Raw genomic sequence first — 20,414 nt, 5'->3', positions numbered from 1 at the left:
TGCTGTGGGGCTGTTTTGCTGCCAATGGAACTGGTGCTTTACAGAGAGTAAATGGGATAATGAAGAAGGAGGATTACCTTCACATTCTTCAACATAACCTAAAATCATCAGCACGAAGGTTGGGTCTTGGGCGCAGTTGGGTGTTCCAACAGGACAATGACCCTAAACACACATCATAAGTGGTAAAGGAATGGCTAAATCAGGCTAGAATAAGGGTTTTAGAATAGTCTTCCCAAAGTCCTGACTTAAACCCCATTGAAAACATGTGGACAGTGCTGAAGAAACAAGTCCATGTCAGAAAGCCATCAAATTTAACTGAACTTCACCAATTCTGTCAAGAGGAGTGGTCAAAGATTCAACCAGAAGCTTGCCACAAGCTTGTGGATGGCTACCAAAAGCGCCTAATTGAAGTGAAAATGGCTAAGGGACATGTAACCAAATATTAGCACTGCTGTATGTATATTTGTGACCCAGCAAATGTGATCACTTTTCTCTGTTAACCCATAATAAAGACATTAAAGAACCAAACTTCATGAATGTTTTTTGTGACAAAGAAGTATCTGTTCCAATCACTCTTATCAGAGAAAAATCAGAGTTTTAGAAATAACGGGACACTCAGTAGAGCCATTATATTATATTTTTTACAAGTGTATGTAAACTTCTGACCACAACTGTATATAAATATATATATATATATATATATATATATATATATATATATATATATATATATATATATATATATATATATATATATATATTAGAGCTGAAACGATTCCTCGAGTACCTCGAATAATTCGAGTACAAAAAATCCTCGAGTCAAATTCTCTGCCTCGAGGATTCGTTTAATTCATATTTAATTAATTCATGGCTTTGCAATCGCCCGGGGTCATGTTTCACCCGGACCGAAATAAGTGACGCACATGCCCACTGGACTGAATGCACACCCGAGTAGCGAATATAACTTAACTTTCTCTTAAGCCATGGCGGACAACTTGAACCCCGGTGGAGTGCGAAAAAGACAGAAAATGTCAAAGTTGTGGAACCATTTTTCACGTCGTAAGGTGGAAAACGTAGTCCAGTATAAATACAGTAAAACGGATTTAGCCAACCACAACACCACATCCTCCATGCTGCAGCACATGTAAATGTCACTTCTGCAAGCGGACTCGGAGCCTCTACAAGATAATGCTTTTTAGCCTGTTTTTCTATATATTCTGCGGACTATGCGACTTTTTCGTTTGTAGCATTCAGTTTCAGCTCACACCGTACATCTGGTAACAACACGTCGGACTTAAAATGTGCTAAAAATAGCAGTTTTTACACAACACGTCGGACTTTTTATTGTGTTATTGATGTCTGTTGTCCCTCGGGGTTTCTGCAGGAGGACACGGGTATTTATGAGTGGCGGAGGAAAACGAAATAAAGTAAATACATGTTTTGTGATAAGTATAATTTGACAAAACCACAGCAAACATGCTTTTGGCAATCCTTGTTAGTGTGAGAAAAAAAGTGTAGAAATTAAAACGGACGTGTGTTAATAGGGAAACAGCCGGCGAGCTGTTTGCGCCGTGAGCGGTTCTGGTTCTGTTTGGGCCGCAGCCGCTCGCAGCGTTATCCTCCTAGTTTTTGTCTGACTTGCAGGCTAGCAGATTCTCGCACGAGGGGAAAATCGGCTCAGGTTTACTTATTTTTTGCACAGGCATTTGTTTACTGTGAAGTAAAGTTGAAGTGCTGAAGTTATGCAAACTAATTTTGAATAAGACTTGAATAACTGGCAATTGCTTGCTCATTTTAAGAGGTCTTTCATAATTATAACATGCTATTTGATATCAAATCAAATCACTTTTATTGTCACATGTGCAGGTACACTGGTACAGTACATGCGAGTAAATTCTTGTGTGCGAGCTTCACAGCAATAGAGTTGTGCAAAAATACAGTAATGTAAAAACAAGCAAAATATAAAAATGGCTAATCTAAGTATACAAATGAATAAAGTAAACAATAAGATAAGAGATGTAAAATGTACAGAGGTTGGTATGTGCAAAACAGTGGCATTAATGTACAGTATGGAGCGTGTAATGTTGGAACTTGGTGGAGCTCGCGACGAGGCAGCCATACTCGGCGCCATCTTGGCTCATCAATATATGATATAAAGGTTTACAAACACAAAAGGGTAATTTATTAGAGTACTCGATTAATCGAAAAAAAGATTCGATAGAGTACTCGATTACAAAAATATTCGATAGCTGCAGCCCTAATATATATATATATATATATATATATATATATATATATATATATATATATATATATATATATATACAGGTGCTGGCCAGTAAATTAGAATATCATCAAAAGGTTGAAAATATTTCAGTAATTCCATTCAAAACGTGAAACTTGTACATTATATTCATGCAATGCACACAGACCAATGTATTTCCAATGTTCATTACATTTAAATTTGATATTCATAAGTGACAACTAATGAAAACTCCAAATTTGGTATCTCAAAAAATTAGAATATTCTGAAAAGGCTGAATATAGAAGACACCTGCTGCCACTCTAATCAGCTGATTTACTCAAAACACCTGCAAAGGCCTTTAAAAGGTCCCTCAGTCTTGTTTTGAAGGCACCACAATCATGGGGAAGACTTCTGACTTAACAGCTGTCCAAAAGACAATCATTGACACCTTGCACAAGGAGGGCAAGACACAAAAGGTGATTGCTAAAGCTGGCTGTTCGCAGAGCTCTGTGTCCAAGCACATTAACAGACAGGCGAAGGGACGGAAAAAATGTGGTAGAAAAAAGTGTACAAGCTCTAGGGATAACCGCACCCTGCAGAGAATTGTGACGACAAACCCATTCAAAAATGTGGGGGAGATCCACAAAGAGTGGACTGCAGCTGGAGTCAGCGCTTCAAGAACCACCACGAGGAGACTCATGAAAGACATGGGATTCAGGTGTCGCATTCCGTGTGTCAAGCCACTCCTGAACAAGAAACAGCGCAAGAAGCGTCTCGCCTGGGCCAAGGACAAAAAGGACTGGACTGATGCTGAGTGGTCCAAAGTTATGTTTTCTGATGAAAGCAAGTTCTGCATTTCCTTTGGAAATCAAGGACCCAGAGTCTGGAGGAAGAGCGGAGAAGCACAGAATCCACGTTGCATGAGGTCCAGTGTAAAGTTTCCACCGTCAGTGATGGTGTGGGGTGCCATGTCATCTGCCGGTGTTGGCCCACTCTGTTTCCTGAGGTCCAGGGTCAATGCAGCCGTCTACCAGGAAGTTTTAGAGCACTTCATGCTTCCTGCTGCTGACCAACTTTATGGGGATGCAGACTTCACCTTTCAACAGGACTTGGCACCTGCACACAGTGCCAAAACCACCAGCACCTGGTTCAAGGACCATGGTATCCCTGTCCTTGATTGGCCAGCAAACTCGCCTGACCTTAACCCCATAGAAAATCTATGGGGTATTGTGAAGTGGAGGATGCAATACGCTAGACCCAACAATGCAGAGGAGCTGAAGACGACTATCAGAGCAACCTGGGCTCTCATAACACCTGAGCAGTGCCACAGACTGATCGAGTCCATGCCACGCCGCATTACTGCAGTTATTGAGGCAAAAGGAGCCCCGACTAAGTATTGAGTGCTATACATGCACATTCTTTTCATGTTCATTCTTTTCAGTTGGCCAACATTAGAGAAACAAACATTTTTTCATTGGCCTTTAGAATATTCTAATTTTCTGAGATACCAGATTTGGAGTTTTCATTGGTTGTCACCTATAAATATCAAAATTAAACGTAATAAACATCGGAAATACATTGGTCTGTGTGCATTGCATGAATATAATGTACAAGTTTCACGTTTTGAATGGAATTACTGAAATATTTTCAACCTTTTGATGATATTCTAATTTACTGGCCAGCACCTGTATATATATATATATATATATATATATATATATATATATATATATATATATACACACTCACCTAAAGGACTATAAGGAAGACCTGTTCAACTTCTCCTTAATGCAATTATCTAATCAGCCAATCACATTGTATAAGTTGTGTGTTTACTTGTGTTTACTTGTAAAACTTCAAATGTTTTTTTTTATTATATATATATTAAAGAAAGATTAAAGCATGGCAGTTGCTTCAGTGCATTTAGGGTTGTGGTCCTGGTCAAAACCATCTCCTGAACTCCAAACTGAATGTCAGAATGGGAAAGAAAGGTGATTTAAGCTATTTTGAGCGTGGCATGGTTGTTGGTGCCAGACGGGCCGGTCTGAGTATTGCACAATCTACTCAGTTACTGGGATTTTCACACACAACCATTTCTAGGGTTTCCAAAGAATGGTGTGAAAAGGGAAAAACATCCAGTATGCAGCAGTCCTGTGGGTGAAAATGCCTTGTTGATGCTAGAGGTCAGAGGAGAATGGGCCGACTGATTCAAGCTGATAGAAGAGCAACTCTGACTGAAATAACCACTCGTTTCAGCCGAGGAATGCAGCAAAGCATTTGTGAAGCCACAACAAGCACAACCTTGAGGCGAATGGGCCGCAACAGCAGAAGACCCCACCGGTACCACTCATCTCCACTACAAATAGGAAAATGATGCTACATTTTGCACCAGCTCACCAAAATTGGACAGTTGAAGACAAGTTTCAGCTAGGGCTGCTCAATTAATCGAATTTTAATCTCAATTACAATCTGAGTTTTGAACAATTACCAAAACAAAAAGAGCCGATTATTTGCTCCTCCCTCTTCTGCTGCTACGAGTTGCAAATCAAGTGCTCCTACCACAGTGTTGCCAACTTGGCAACTTTGTCGCTATTTCCAACAGCTTTTCAGACCCTCTTGACTTTTTAAATCTTAAAAGTACCTAGCGAACAACCTAGTAACCTTTCTGGTAACCCTTGGCAACTTTCTGGATAACTCCCATCGACAATTCCTGCAGGTTAGCAAAACACTCAGCCTGTGCTCCGGACCCTCCTTCAAGACATTAAGGGAATGATGTAGTGATGTGTCGGTCGCAAAAGATTAAGCTCTAAGCCGGCTCCCTGTTGGATTAACCAGAATGAGTGACATACACCGTACCTGCAGGCTCCTGAGCCGCTAAAAGCAGCAAAATGTGCGTGTGCGGTGCGTTAAACACACGAGCAGCTTGCCCCCGAGTGCTGTGAGACCGGGTTGGGGGTTGGGGGTTGCAGTGCACCTCCAATCACTGTGGTTGGGACAATAATTACATTAAAGCTTCTTTCCGGAGTATTTCTCTTATCCAATGGCACCATCTAGTGGCTGACAAGCATATCACACCTTCTGTTTTTTTAAGATGGCAACTTCACCTTTCTGTTTATAAATGTGCTTCTGTAGCCAACAAACAGAGCTCAAACACGCTATGTACGAGTATTATTCTCATGTCATGTTGTGTTCTCATCCATTCATCTATTTTCATCTGCTTATCCGGAGTTGTGTCGCGGGAGCAGTAGCCTAAGTTTAGAAGCCCAGATTTCCCTCTCCCCAGTCACTTGGGCCAGCTCTTCCAGGGAAATCCCAAGGCGTTCCCTGGCCAGGTGAGAGACATAGTGTTTCTCAATGTCAAGGAACCTTTCCTTGATGTCTTGGCCCTGCCCCGGTTGCCTAGGAGATACGTCATCAGGAGCTGCCAAGACGTATTCCAGTCGATTCCAATGTTCATGTTCTAGCGAGGCGTGTGTTCTCCGTTTGTTAGCCGTTTAGCTAGCTGAGCAAGGACACACGGGAGGTGTCTTGTAGCCTAGCCTTGGTCAAAAATAATCCACAATACACTGCGGTATTTTCAAAGACGGTGGATCAGAAGCCGGCAGCTACTTCGGGGACAATTTTCAAGTTTAAAAGTAAGTCAGCAAATTTTAAATGTTTTTTTTAGATCCAAAGAAGTCATCTATTGTTGGTTAGCTGCTTAGTCGTTGCAGCTTCAGGGGCTAGCAGGTAGTAACTCGCTTATGTTTTAAATTTAATAAACATACACAATTTAAAAAGTAAAAGGCTCATTATATATTTGTATTGAAACTAATACATATAAAATATAACGTTATCTCCCGTGTCACGTGACGTTACTTGACCGCCGTGGAAGCCGCGGTCACGTGATGCAAGTCTGTTCCATTTAACCATTTTCTTTAACCAAGGAAGGACAGTGTCCTTGTAAGCAAGGCACCTGGCCTCGCAAGACATCACCTCGCAAGGCAAGGTGCCTTGACATTGAGAAACACCCATAGTCCCTCCAACATGTCCACAGCAGCAGATGATCGGTCACCTTTGGTCTTTAGCCTGGTGCCTCACAACCATCAATCAATGTATGATGGTGCTTGTCCATGTAAGGCCCTATAGACCAGAACCAGATTCTTGAAGATGTAACCCAGTGGTTTCAGTCGAGATTCCCCTATTTTGTGATGATTTCACAAAGGATCTGTCACTCAAATATGTTGAAACCATAAAAAGCCAGTGATAGGCTCAAACACAAAAAATCACTCCTGATTGCTTGAAAAGCTACAAAGCCCACCCCCTGCTGCCTGTGTCTTGGGCACAGCCGCACTGTTCTTTCTTATCTGTTCGAAAGTGCGCGCTGTTTTTTTTTTGTCTGTTGGAGAGAGCCGTTGAAATGAATCGGAACTGTTCTGTGAAAAAAATAAACTGGAAGAGACTCGGTGAGTCTGAACCAGTTTTAAACAGAATCTTAACTATCAGACAACTGAAGCCAACTCTCACATTTACAAACTAGATCTGCATGGACTGTAGCCAACCATGTATGGGGAAAAAACACAGGAGAGTTGAGGCGCTCGGTGAGTCGAACAGAGCTAAGGCTAGCTTAGCATTTAGCAGCAAAATTAGCATCCACCATATTCGCCTTAGCCTATTTTGTGTGGGGTTTTCCCCTTGGGTGTTAATTTTCACAGGCATGTCATTACCTTGCATTTTAGTTGTGTTGCAGATGTTGCCCAGAGGTTAACAAATAAAATATTTTAATGTATTTTGTGTTAGCGGAATTTGAGTTATAGTGTTGTTCTCTTTTGCATGTCATTTGCATGCAAACCATGAAGATGTGGGCATTTGTGCAAATTTACTAGTATTATAAGATTTAATTTTTGAGGGGAAAAAAGCTTTATTAAATTACATTTCTAATGTGAAAATATGCTTTGTATCTAAAATTTATATTTTTGAACATTTAAAGGAAAACTTGACATTATATTCTGTTTAAATCTCATGCAACTTTAAGTTAGCATTTCATTAAATAGTTAAAGTTCATGGGAAATTTAAGACTATTTTGATATTTTAGTTACAATGTTAACCTTTGAACTGAAAATTAGCTTTATGGGATACACAGAACATTCCATAATCCTAAACTAGACTGTAAAAATTAAATGTTACATTGAAGTTGGATATTTTTAATGTTAAATGCTGTTAATTTTATTAAACCACTTGCACTGATATTATATGGCCACATATTGAACTAGAATTATGAAGTCAATGATACTAGTCCTGTTCTTTATACAGGCCAGGTTTTTTTTCTGGGTTAAACAGAAGCCATTAGACTGGAATTGGATTCGATCAAACTGGATTTTGGCCTGAAAAAAGGCTGTTCTCCCAGCACGAACTACTGCAACTGTGCTGTGAGACTGTTACACAATACTCACTTTTGACTTGAGTTGACTTGACTAAAACTACTGACTAAGAAGCCGGCTGGACAAAATTACACCTGAGCTCAGATTAGGGAAAATTAGGGTACTGTTTATTTTAAATTTTGTATTGTATTGTTATTATTACTGCTGTTCACTCAAAACATTTAATACAGTACAACTTACTGTATCTGTGGCTCCAGTCATTCTTTTGCATCTTGGCGTGTGTTAGTACCCAACCCTCTTCAATAACCTAGTCATTGGCCCGACTGGTAAAAATGTTATTATAGGTTTATAATCCATTGTAATCGGGTTATAGTCAAGTCAAGTCAACTTCACTTTACAACAGCATAAAAGCTGACCAAAGTGCTTAACAAGCCAAAAAGAACAGAAGTTCCCTAAAAATTCTAAAAATAAGATAAAAAGTTCATCACAAAGTAAAAACATGATAAAAACAGACATATCAAACTGACATAAAAGCTACTAAAAACAGATGCATTCTCAAACTGAATTAAAAGCAACTGAGAACAGATGAGTCTTTAAAAGTGATTTAAAACCAGACAGTGACGACACCATCCTAATCTGAATCGGGAGTGCATTCCACAACCTTGGAGCTGCTACTGAGAAAGCTCCATCACCCCTGAGCTTTCTCTTTGTTCTCGGCACCTCCAGGAGAAACTGGTCGGCTGACCTCAGTGACCGAGATGGGGAGAAAGTTACTAAAAGCTCACACAGATACTGCGGAGCAAGGCCATGTACAGCAATAAAAGCCAATAAAAGACCCTTGTACTGGACCCTCAAATCGACAGGCAGCCAGTGCAGCAAAGCTAAAATTGGAGTAATGTGCTCCCTCTTTCTCGAACCTGTCAATAGGCGTGCTGCTGCATTTTGCACCATTTGAAGACGGGAGAGGTGAGACTGAGGAAGACCAAGGTACAGTGCGTTGCAATAGTCAAGGCGTGATGTAATAAACGCGTGAATCACCATCTCAAAGTCATGACTTGAGAGCAGACGCTTAACCTTGGCGATCCTCCTTGACTGATAAAAACTGGCTTTGGTGACTGCACTGATTTGCTTTATAAAATGAACCCTGAAGTTGACTGGCAGCCAGTGAAGCTGGAGGAGAAGCGGGGTGATGTGGGTGTGTGTGGAGGACTTGGTCAGAAGCCGAGCACAGGCATTCTGAACCACCTGTAGACGGTTCAGGGAGGTTCTGCTCAGACACGTGAAAAGAGAGTTACAGTAGTCTAAGCGTGAGGAGATGAAGGTGTGGAGAACTGTCTCAAGTTCAGAGCGGGACAGAATGGGACTCAGCTTAGCAACGTTCCTGAGATGGAAGAAGGAAGAGCGAACAAGAGAACTGACATGAGAATCCAGGGTGAGAGCTGGGTCAAAGGCATAAAGATTCCTGACAGAAGGTTTGGTGTGGGAAGCAAGCTGACCAAGAGAGTCTGACTTTGGGAACCAGCTTGTCTGGGGCAAGTAATAAGCATAAAGTTTATGAACAGAACCGGTGACAAAGGGCAGGCTTGGTGCAGTCCAACTCTCACTGGGAACAAGCTCGACTTCCTGCCGGCAATGAGGACCAAGCTCTGACACCGGTTATACAGGGACCTAACAGCCCATATCAGAGGTGTTCTCATATATTTATATTTTAGAGACTTACTTGTCCGTGAAAAGTTCAACAACTCTGCATCAGCTGAGGTATTCCTTAAATATGAAGCATCTAAGCGGTAGTCTAACGGCTGGTGAAGGACTGTTGGTGAGACGGGGACACGCTGGAGATCAAGTAAACAACGCTGACTTAGCAACCAGCTAATCGTGGCTCACGGCTGGCGTGGTGGAGATGGGCGTCACGAGCTACTAGTTAACCATGGCTAGAGGCGGGGACACGCTGTGTATGCTGTGTGTAAACTCCCACAGATTACCAGCAAAAGGAGATCCAGGTCTAAAGGTAACATCTGAGAAGAAGCCCTCAGAGTCGGAGCATCTCTGTAATGTGTGGAGAACTAAATCACCGTTAATAGAGTGTTGTGGAGATCAAGTAAACAACGCTGATTAGCCACTGGCTAGCGGACGAGCGCTGCAGCGTGTTAGGAGGAGACTTGAGTAGGTCTTTGGAATGGGCACGTTAGTACCGGATCAGGAGTTCTGGTATGGACACAATGGGACCGGATCAGAAGTTCTGGTACTGACACGTTGGGACTGGATCAGGAGTTCTGGTACTGACACGTTGGGACCGGATCAGGAGTTCTGGTACTGACACGTTGGGACCGGATCGGGAGTTCTGATACTGACACGTTGGGACCGGATCAGGAGTTCTGATACTGACACGTTGGGACCGGATCAAGAGTTCTGGTACTGACACGTTGGGACCGGATCAAGAGTTCTGGTACGTTGGGACCGGATCAAGAGTTCTGGTACTGACACGTTGGGACCGGATCAGGAGTTCTGGTACTGACACGTTGGGACTGGATCGGGAGTTCTGGCACTAGGAAAAGACAAATGAATTGAGTTTGGGAGTCAGAGACACTAATCGGAGGCTGGCATCCAGCTAATAGCGGGCGGGGATCTGAACATATGCGGCTTCCTTGTGTTGGCCATGATGATGAACAAAAAATTTTGTGTTTTGATTTACTTGTTTTTTATTCAAACTAACAAGTACAGCAACGGTGTAGCTATTCTTTTCTACTTCTTGATTGAATTAGCAGACTCCATGCTTCCAGGGCGCACTGCTGCCCTCTGCTGGTTCTTGCAGGTTACAGTCATAGTCCAAACGGGTAACGTGGAGCTCGTATGTCCCTAAACAGCTACTGTATTTTAACTCATTCACTGCCAATGACAACTAAAGTCGTCATTTGCATTTTTTTACTGCTTGAGCATCGGAACGAGCCCCCGCGCTGAGAGAACAAACATCTCTGCCCTGAAGACGATCTTCATCCGCATACGTCACAGATCACATGATCAGGAAGCAGACCATCCATGTGTTCGGAGATCGTTTTGGGCCGTTCGTGTAAAAAAAAAAGTGAGGCGTGAACCGGAAAAGCATCTGCCGTTCACAATTCGACAACGGATTATGAAAGAACGGATAACGCTCGAAACACGCGGATTCTTCCTGATGTAAGAGGTGAGTCTCCTCTTTGTTTTGGTTGTTTTGGCATCGACATCATGCTAGCGTGCAACGCTCTGTGACTCTTAAAAAAAAACAGTAAAAACTGTGAAAAACGCTGGCAGCGAAGGCCGTTAGTGATCAGGAAACGGCTGGCAGTGAATGAGTTAAGATGGTGGATGACCATGGAGCGTCGACCACAGTTTATGTAAATAAAAATGTATAATTTCAAATTGAGAGGAATATTTCGAACTGATGTTGGTGAGAAATATTAGTGAAAAATGACAAGTTTGTGAACTGGAAACACAGGATTTATTGTAAACAGGTAAAAATATTACACACTGGGCCTTTAACTTTTAACCTGTAGTGTGTATGGACATTTTTACATTGTGGGTACATCTGGCTGGTCCACACAATGACAAATGACATGTGTGAATGAACTTTGATTTGGGTTAGGGTTAGGAATAGAAATGCATTGGTTATGGTTAGGATTGGGCTATGGGTTAGGCATAATGCAGTCACAAAACATGAAAAAAAAAGAATGGAAGTCAATGGAGGGCCCACACAAGCATATACGTACGTGCGTGCGTGCGTGCGTGCGTGCGTGCGTGCGTGCGTGCGTGTGTGTGTGTGTGTGTGTGTGTGTGTGTGTGTGTGTGCTCTGTCTTCTTCTTCTCTGTCCCTCTTCAGAGGGAGGTGTCATGATCATGTGGGGAGTTACTGCCAAACTCCGGAAGGGAATATATTAACGATTAAAGTAAAAACGTGCCATACGTTTTGCTTTGTAATCAGAATCAGCTGAGACAGCAAACTGGAGCAATACATCGCTGCTAGAGCTTTTCTCCTTTAGAGCTGGAGCTCAGATCACCAGAGACTGCACAGGGACTAAAGAGGACAGACACCTTTAGGAGATGCTTGTTAAAGAAAAAACTTAATGAGTGCTGCTTCAATCACAATAAAAACCAAGTTATGTCTAAGATAAACAGAAGTCTGCGGCAGCGCAGTGACAGCCCCATACCCCCTTTATACTGACATCACCTACCGTCACGGTCTGTGCACTTATAAATGACCTAAGGCTCTCTGATGCCGCCACGGCGTTGCAGCAAATTGTTTTCTAAAACAGGCTTTTAAGAAAAGATTATTGTTTTGTTTTAGTGGTTTGTTAGCTGCTAGCTACACATACCTACATGCTGTGATGAGAACTTATGTTCACTGTGCTGGGCAAATTTGTATTTAACAAGTTGTGTCAAACCAAGGGGCCATAGGGAGCCTAAGTCACTTCCGCATCACGGGTCCCCGGAAGAATGAAAAAATTAATGCAATTCAACGGGGCTAAAAACGTTATTTTCTAACCCACTTTGCCTTACGCCCTGGATCACACATACGTTGTACAGTAATTTAAATGAAAAGTAATGATGGGTGTTTCGACCACGCCAGTCACGTACTTTGAGATTTATCAGCTTGTAAAAGTTCATAATTAACATGACTGCAAACCAGAAATCGGCACTAGGGGCTGGCATCAGAAGTGAGCAAATCCTCATTGACTCCCATGTTAAAAAGGCCAATTTGTTTACTGTAAACATATTTAAACATTCAAAAAACATTCTAGGTTTCATAGATGTAGTTTACATTCATGATAACTCGGGGGGGGTTGAATTGTTTTGTAACTTATGTTCAAGTGTAACTTCACTGAGTCCATCCTCACCTCCTCCATCGCTGTGTGGTACGCTGGAGCCACGGTGAGGGACAAACATAGACTGCAGCGCATTGTGTGCTCTGCTGAGAAGGTGATTGGCTGCTGCCTTCCATCTCTCCAGGACCTGTACGTCTCCAGAACTCGGGGGCGTGCAGGTCGGATAGCAGCTGACCCTTCTCACCTGGGTCACAGACTTTTTGAGCCGCTTCCCTCAGGCAGGAGGTTACGGTCCATCCGGACCAGAACCTCCTGCCATAAGAACAGCTTCTTTCCATTTGCTGTTAGACTTGTGAATAGCTTATAAACACACAACCATGCTCGTCTTCTGTACTCGACACAACATCACGTTATCGGCCATGTTACCATTACCTACCATTTTTTATAGCTGAAAGTTTCCTTCTATTTTTATTCTATTTTATTCTATTGTTAATCTTATTATTATTCATGTTATATGTACCACATTAGTACCAAAGCAAGTTCCTAGTTTGTGAATTGTTTGTTCACTGACAATGGCAAAAAACCTATTCTGATTCTTATTCTGATGCTTAAAATTCTGAAAAATTAATGAGCATCAGAGCCAAGTGACGTCAGAGCTAGCTCCAGGGAAGGCCTCAGCCTCACGTTAATAGATGTTCGGCCATTTAGACTCTCTGAACTTTAGTTTTGTTTGTGTATTTGTGTTTGGATGTTTATCGTGGAATTATCTCACAAAGGGAAAGCTGTGGTTAGGTCTGAAACGATTCCTAGAGTACCTCGAATGATTAGAGTACAAAAAAAGCCTTGAGTCAAATTCTCTGCCTCGAGGCTTCGTTTAATTCATGTTTAGTTAATTCATAGCTTAGCAATCGCCCGGGGTCATGTTTCACCCGGACCGAAATAAGTGATGCGCAAACACACTGCACTGAATGCATACGCGAGTAGCGAATGTAACTTAACTTTCTCTTAATCCATGGCGGACAACGTGGACCCCGGTGGAATGCGAAAAAGACAGAAAATGCCAAAGGTGTGGGACCATTTTTCACGTCGTAAGGCGGAAAACGTAGTCCAGTGTAAATACTGTAAAATGGACTTAGCCTACCACAACACCACATCCTCCATGCTGCAGCACCTGACCAGGAAACATCCACATGTACATGTCACTTCTGCAAGCAGACTCGGAGGTCCGCTATATATTCTGTGGACACTGTGCGACTTTTTCGTTTGTAGCATTCAGTTTCAGCTCACACTGTGCGTCTGGGGGCAACACGTCGGACCTAAAAATGTGCTAAAAATAGCAGTTTTTACACAACACGTCAGACTTTTTATTGTGTTGTTATTGACTTATGTTGTCCCTCGGGATTGCTGCAGGAGGAAACAGGTATTTATGAGAGTGGCGGAGGAAAATGAAAGAGAGTAAATAAATGTTGTGTGATCAGTATAATTTGACATAACCACGGCAAACATGCTCTCTCGACAATCCTTGTTAGTGTGAGAAAAAAAAAGTGTAGAAATTAAAATGGACGTGTATTAATAGGGAAATAGCTGGTGAGCCATGTTTGCGCATGCGCCGTGAGCGGTTCTGGTGCTGTTTGAGCCGCAGCCGCTCGCTGTGCTACTTCAACAGTCATCCTAGTTTTTTTCTGGCTTGCAGGCTAGCAGATTCTCACACGAGGGGAAAATCGGCTCAGGTAGTATACTTATTTTTTGCACAGGCATTTGTTTACTGTGAAGTAAAGTTGAAGTGCTGAAATTTTTAAAACAAATTTTGAATAAAACTTGAAGAATAACTGGCAATTGCGTGCTCATTTTAAGATGTCTTTCATATTTTATAACATGCTATTTGATATAATGGCTTACAAACACAAAAGGGTAATTTATTAGAGTACTCAATCGATAAAAGATTCGATAGAGTACTCGATTACAAAAATATTCGATAGCTGCAGCCCTAGCTGTGGTTATTAACAGACCATCCAAGCAGGTTTCTGCTTCTTTTTATCAGGAAGTAAATTTATATTTCTGTACTTTGTTTCGCTGGTTGAATGGGGAAATGCTGTGTCGTTTAACTGCTTGGTCAGACATGCTAGTGGGGCTGCTGGCTGGATAAGAAACTTGAGCAGATGCCCGTCTTCTTCTGGCTCCGATGCAAGGCTGTAGTAATGCTGGTCACTTGTGGATCTCTGAGGGAGATCACAGAAACACTGTAGCTGTTTTAGTTGATGCTGCTTCACTTTTGAGTCACTCAACTGCATTTTCTCATTAACAGTTTGCTGGTTGAATGGGAGAAAATTCTATGAATTTAACATAACACTGCTTAGTGTAAGACGGGTATCTGACCGAGGATAGTGGAGGCCATTGGGCTTTGCTGGTCCACCACAATGAAAGGTCCGCGAGACCACCATTGCCGACACTCCTGGCTGGAGACGCCCAATATCTTTGGTCAGCTTAACTAGTTATGAAAAACAGTTCACGAAAACACCAACCCAGACAACCATGGCTATAGTAGTTAACAGGCTCAGACAAGACACAACTTTTCATAAAAGGACAAACCTCACAGCAGACGACATAGCACGATTAACTGAACTGGTAGCTAACTCCACTTACTTCACTTTCAACGAAAACATATACCAACAACTAGAAGGCTTCGCCATGGGAAACCAATATCAGCCCCCTTTGGGTGTTCCTCATGGAAGATCTGAAACAGAAAGCCATAGCCACTGCCCCCTCCCTAACTCAACAAGCGAAAAACAGAACACCAAAGGGAGCATGAGAGGGAAACAAGTTGAAGACACACAAGAGCAGAAAGTACAATAAAGACATCTGCTAACCCTAACAGACCACTGCACAAGGGAAAACCACATAATGGACTGGGATGTTACAGGGATCATAGACATCTCTAAGGAGACGTGGACACAGGACCATGAACAGAGACGATGGAACATTCACAGTGGATCACTCATGGGACTGTGTCATCAGCAAGGAGGACGCCGGGCAGTAGAGGGCGACACCGTCCTCCACTGCCTGCGGATAAAAGGAAGTGACGCCACCATCACTGGCGATCTCTGATGATGGCTAGAGCTACTAGCTGAAACGTGTGATGTAAACAAATCATTTTTAACAAACTGTGTGAGAAAATAACTAAAAAATGGATTACGGACAAAAAACACAGTATGAACGCACAAAAGTGGGATTAACTAGTTATGACTTGTTACCAAGCAAGCGAGGGTACCTTCACGTTGGAGTCGCTCTACCATGCTTTTCTTACTAAAAACACCCGGAAAAATTCCATTAACTTTGGGTTAGCATGTACTGTAGCTAATGTCCCGCTGTTCTCCGACTGTGGAGAATGAGCTAATCTAAAATGCCTGGGCGTCCGGTCGCAGCAGTCTGGGGCTCTGCTTGTAATTTAACAGTCCCAGTTCATATTAGATCCCCATAGGCAACCAGCATGACTACAGCCTCACACAGAAGCCAGTCGGCCCTGCGAGTGTGCTACCCCGCAGTCCCCGGAGCCCTTCTTAGCTTCATGGGCTAGCTAGATTAGTAGCTACATTGGTTAATTTGTTCTAACCATGTTCCAAAAATTACAGCCCCTCCCTCAGCTCCACCTCTTTTCCCATTTTTGTGTTGTCTGTGCGTGATGAGATATTTGACTCCATCAAAAAAAAATCTGTGGTGGGAACCCCCCGTTTTTGGCTTCAATCTGTTTCCTAGCAGAGCAATGGGCAGGCTATGTCCATATTTTTATATGTCGATGTGCTAAACTAACTCAAATATGTCAAAAACTTTATATTTTTTGTATAGTATCTAAAAGTTGGGTCATTTTGAGAAAAACAGATTTTCCAATATTACATTTTAATGCCAATATCAGTTGATATGAATGTTAAACGGATAATATTAGACATCCAAAAATGATCTCATCTTGTGCATGTACTCCAATGTCCTTAAATCATCTGGTGCTTGGATCAGTAAACTAGAACGGGGTCGGCAACCCGTGGCTCTGGAGCCGCATGCGGCTCTTCCATCCATCTGATGCGGCTCTCTGTGCTTGTAAAATTATGAATGAATAAATAAAATGCTTTACATTTTACTGCATTAATTTTACATCTGTATGCCAATTCTAAATGTAAAGATTGTCTGCATAAATTTGAACAGGTCCAACCCGGTCTTACTGTGAGACCGGGTTGACGGGTCACGCTTGTGCGTAATCAGATGTCTCTATAGGCGCTTCCTGAGCTGAAGAGGATGTGAGATTCTGGGCTTCTCCTCAGACGGCTCCTGGATGTGTCGCCACATTGGAGACAGAAACAAGCACTATTCAGCCAAAGTTTCATAATCAGGGAACATTTTCTGAGTGACAAGTCTCTCTGAGAGACCGGGTTTGGAAAACGCTCGCTTCAGTGGGAGGAACCTTCCCGCATGCGCTCTGGTTCTGCGATGCGCTCCAAGCCAATCTCCACATCTTCAGCTCGCTGTGCACCTTACGTACGCGCTGACAGTGAGCTGCGCTGAGCAGTGTCCAGCTCAGATGTTCAGATGGGAATCTATTCTTGAGTGATTTAGCTACATCTGCGATGTGCATAACGAATAAAATGTCAGTTTGTCTGCATGCGTCGGGGTAATTCTTTCTATTCTTTCTCCGTCAAAATAAACGGTCAAATACGGGAACTATCCAGTCAACACAAGCCCAGCTTTTGACTGTTCTGTTTTCTTGTGAAAATTGTTGCAAAGAGATATAATTTAACTTGATTAACACCAGAGCCAGGTGCACTGCGCCGTCATCTCCCTCACTGTAAATGAGGGGAAAACACATTGATCGGATCCTTTTCTGACCTTCCCCACCTACAAAGTTTAATTACAACAATCAAACGTGACAGAGCCTGGATTTGTATTCTGAACAGTCTAAACATGTTTTAAAAAGAAACGTGTGACAAAAGTGGCACCTGCTCAGTAAAACCACAGACGGGCTACAAATTCTGGATACATTTTATACAAATCGCTTTATTGATTATCTTCTGTTGAAAGATTAATCTGACGTACACGAGCGACCGGTATTGGCTGCTGTCACCTGTTGTGATTGGTTACAGCAGCTCTCTACAGTGGCTCCCAGTGTTTTCTTTACTGTGGGAAACAGGCAATTATGGCTCTTTGATGTGAACAGGTTGCCGACCCCTGAACTAGAATGTCTGTTAAATGAGTAACGCTGTAGCTGTAGCATACTGGTGGCCATGTCTTAGCAGCAAAAAAAATGTTGCTAATATTATGTTTTAACAGGGTCCAATACTGTCTGCATTTACGTTCACCTCTGAACACTTAAACTCACACACACAAAAAAACACGACAAGCCTTGGGAAACATCTGTAAAGGCTGAAACCTGCTAAAGTTCCTGACAGAAAACCGTGGTAGTTAGTAGTAATGTGTTGTCTGACCTTAAGCACCAAAAGCTGTGAGATGTTGAAGCATCAGTCATACTCGTAAGCACCGCACTCCGTGCAGATACCGATATCTGATATTAAGATCATTGTTATGGCCAATAACCGATACCGATATACTGACAATAATGCTTCTAAAATCAGCAGATTTTGTATAGAATTAAATTATTAAAGCTGCATGTACATTATTATGTACACACAACACACACATTTACGGTTCTGAGATTTCATTCACTGTCACATGACTAAACAATTACACATCACCCCCCCACCACCACCACCGCCACCACCACCACCACCCTCTGAAACAGGCAAATGGAGACGAGATGGAAAAAAATATTGGTTGTTAATATCGGCCCAGTTTTATTCATCAAACAGACATCGATGTTAAAAAATGACTAACATCGGCCGATACCGATATTGATGTCGATATATTGTCCATTCCAAATAAAAACAATAATAATACACCAAACTTATATAGCGGTTTTTAGGACACTCAAAGATGATTTCACACACTCACATTCCCACACTGCTAGTGATGGTGAGCTACTATGTAGCCACAGCCACCCTGGGGAGGTCTGACAGAGGTGAGGCTGCCATTTGGCGCCATCGGCCCCTCTGACCACCACCAACACAGGGAAGTTGGGTGAAGTGTCTTGCCCAAGGACACAACAGCAGAAAACCCGCTCTACCTCCTGAGCTGCTGCCTCCCCAGCAATCGTAATAAAACAGCATTACTAAAAGGGGAAAACTTTACTTCTGATATCAGTACGAATTTAAGCAAATTTTAGGAAGCAAAGAGCAAGTTGCCACATGAGGGAGATGAAACGAAAACAGGGTTCTCCTGACGGCCTGTCTCAGCTGTTGTTTTGGTGATCAAGGTGTTTTGGTCGAAAACCTCTAATGATTAATATCATTCTATATAACATAACTCAACACACCCCAAAGCGTTCAGCGAAAGGAATCCTATTATTTATTTATGTTTCTGGTGTCTGTGTGTTTGAAATCTTCTGTTCTGACTATTATGGGATGAGATGCAAAATGCCAGGAAACTGAAGCGATACAAATCTTTAATATAACAATGAACTAATCAATATGATGGTCCATTACCTTCCTTCAAGGCTTTGTCCACATTGTGTGACACCACTACCCTCCTGCTCTGACTGGACTCCTGAGCTGGCACCAAGAACTGCCCCTGAGGAACAACAAAATAATCTGATTACTTCACTCCATCTTCAGACAGAGAAACAACTGCCTGAAAAGAAAAGCAGAGGGTCAAAACAAAAGGTGATGGAGAAGGGCAGAAGAACATGTCAACCCAGACAAATGTTTCTGACAACCTCTCTCGGATGTCAACATCAACGTGATCAGCAGGAAAGCCATGGCAGCCTGCTGCAAAGACGATAACTGCGCTAAAGTGCATAGATGACAGGAGAGAGGATACCGCCAGAGGGGTGCAACAGGAATCCTGCTGTGTTGTGACCTACCATCAGCCTGCTGAAGAACTCCACACGTGCAGCTGGCTGCCTTCTGCTCCTGTCAAAGCAGCTGATCTTCAAAGGGCTCTTCCTGACCAGTAGAACGAAACTCCCAGCCAGGAAACACAGCAAGGCGAAGGAAACGTAGATGAACAGCTTGAGGAAGAAGGAGGTGAGGGTCAGGCCTCCCCAGACCAGCTGAAACCCAAGTGCTGCAGCTACGCCTAGGCAGAATGCTGGGACGAAGTGAGGGGAGGTAGACATGGGCTCCTCTTCTCTTCCAGGACGGCTACTCCGTCCAACCGGCGGGGTGATGGTAGCTGAGGGGGTGGGCATGCTGCGAGCCCACCATCCATATATGTGTCACTGCTGGTTGGTCCCTGCTGCGGAGACGCATGGACTACACAGCCGCGTCCATGACCGGGCATCCCCGCTCTGACATCTCCTCATTGAGCCCCAGAACCGAACCGGCCCCGTCCCAGGGTCAATCACAGGCGCGACAACCGCTGTCACCTTGGAGACAAAAACCATAGCTTTGTAACTGTTGCTAACTTCATGAGCTAGCCCAAACAAACTATAGAAGGTATGCTTACCTTCCTGATTATACAAAAGTGTGTAGATTAAAAAAAAAAGCTCTTTTGAAGTATTGTATGGTCCGCAAGCTGACTGACAGGTAGCCAACTAGCTTAATACAACATTAGCTAATGCTAGCTAGCTCAGCTATCGGTAAAAATAAACAACTAAAATCTGACCGACGACTCATCATCGTTTCCCACGCAGAAACAAAAGTACCAGAATATATCTACTGACTAAAATAACGTGTCCCCAAACCGCCCAAAGCTAGAGGCACCGACCGCGCTGAGCTCAAAACAAGTAAATGTTGTGTTTAAGGAGCTCCAGCTGACTGGAAAGGAGTCAGCCAATGAGCGTTGTCGTTGACAGCTGACGTTGTGTACGCTTTATCCTTCCTGACAGTTAGAAAGGGCGGGGTTCTAATGTGAACGTAGAAATCGATTCACCGCCCAACAACCCGCGTTCTATTATCAAACATACCATCAGATGAA

At 42.8% G+C, this 20,414-nt stretch overlaps 1 protein-coding gene across 2 annotated transcripts in view; it reads right to left on the bottom strand.

Moving 5' to 3' along the window:
- snx25 (sorting nexin 25) overlaps positions 1-20,173 on the bottom strand; it is an 83,728-nt gene extending 63,555 nt beyond the window's left edge. For both annotated transcript variants that reach the window (XM_015969424.3, XM_070552801.1), the window contains exons 1-3: positions 19,944-20,173; positions 19,360-19,863; positions 18,983-19,067 (exon numbers count right to left, since the gene is read on the bottom strand). In XM_015969424.3, the coding sequence (XP_015824910.3) occupies positions 18,983-19,067; positions 19,360-19,686 (412 nt within the window). In that variant the 5' untranslated portion in view covers positions 19,687-19,863; positions 19,944-20,173. The remainder of the gene's footprint in view (positions 1-18,982; positions 19,068-19,359; positions 19,864-19,943) is intronic.
- Positions 20,174-20,414: the final 241 nt, after the last annotated feature.

The sequence above is a fragment of the Nothobranchius furzeri genome, chromosome 1, assembly GCF_043380555.1.
Source record: "Nothobranchius furzeri strain GRZ-AD chromosome 1, NfurGRZ-RIMD1, whole genome shotgun sequence".
Lineage (NCBI taxonomy): Eukaryota > Metazoa > Chordata > Actinopteri > Cyprinodontiformes > Nothobranchiidae > Nothobranchius > Nothobranchius furzeri.
Note: the sequence above shows the minus strand (reverse complement) of the source record. Positions and strands in the feature narration are given on the sequence as shown.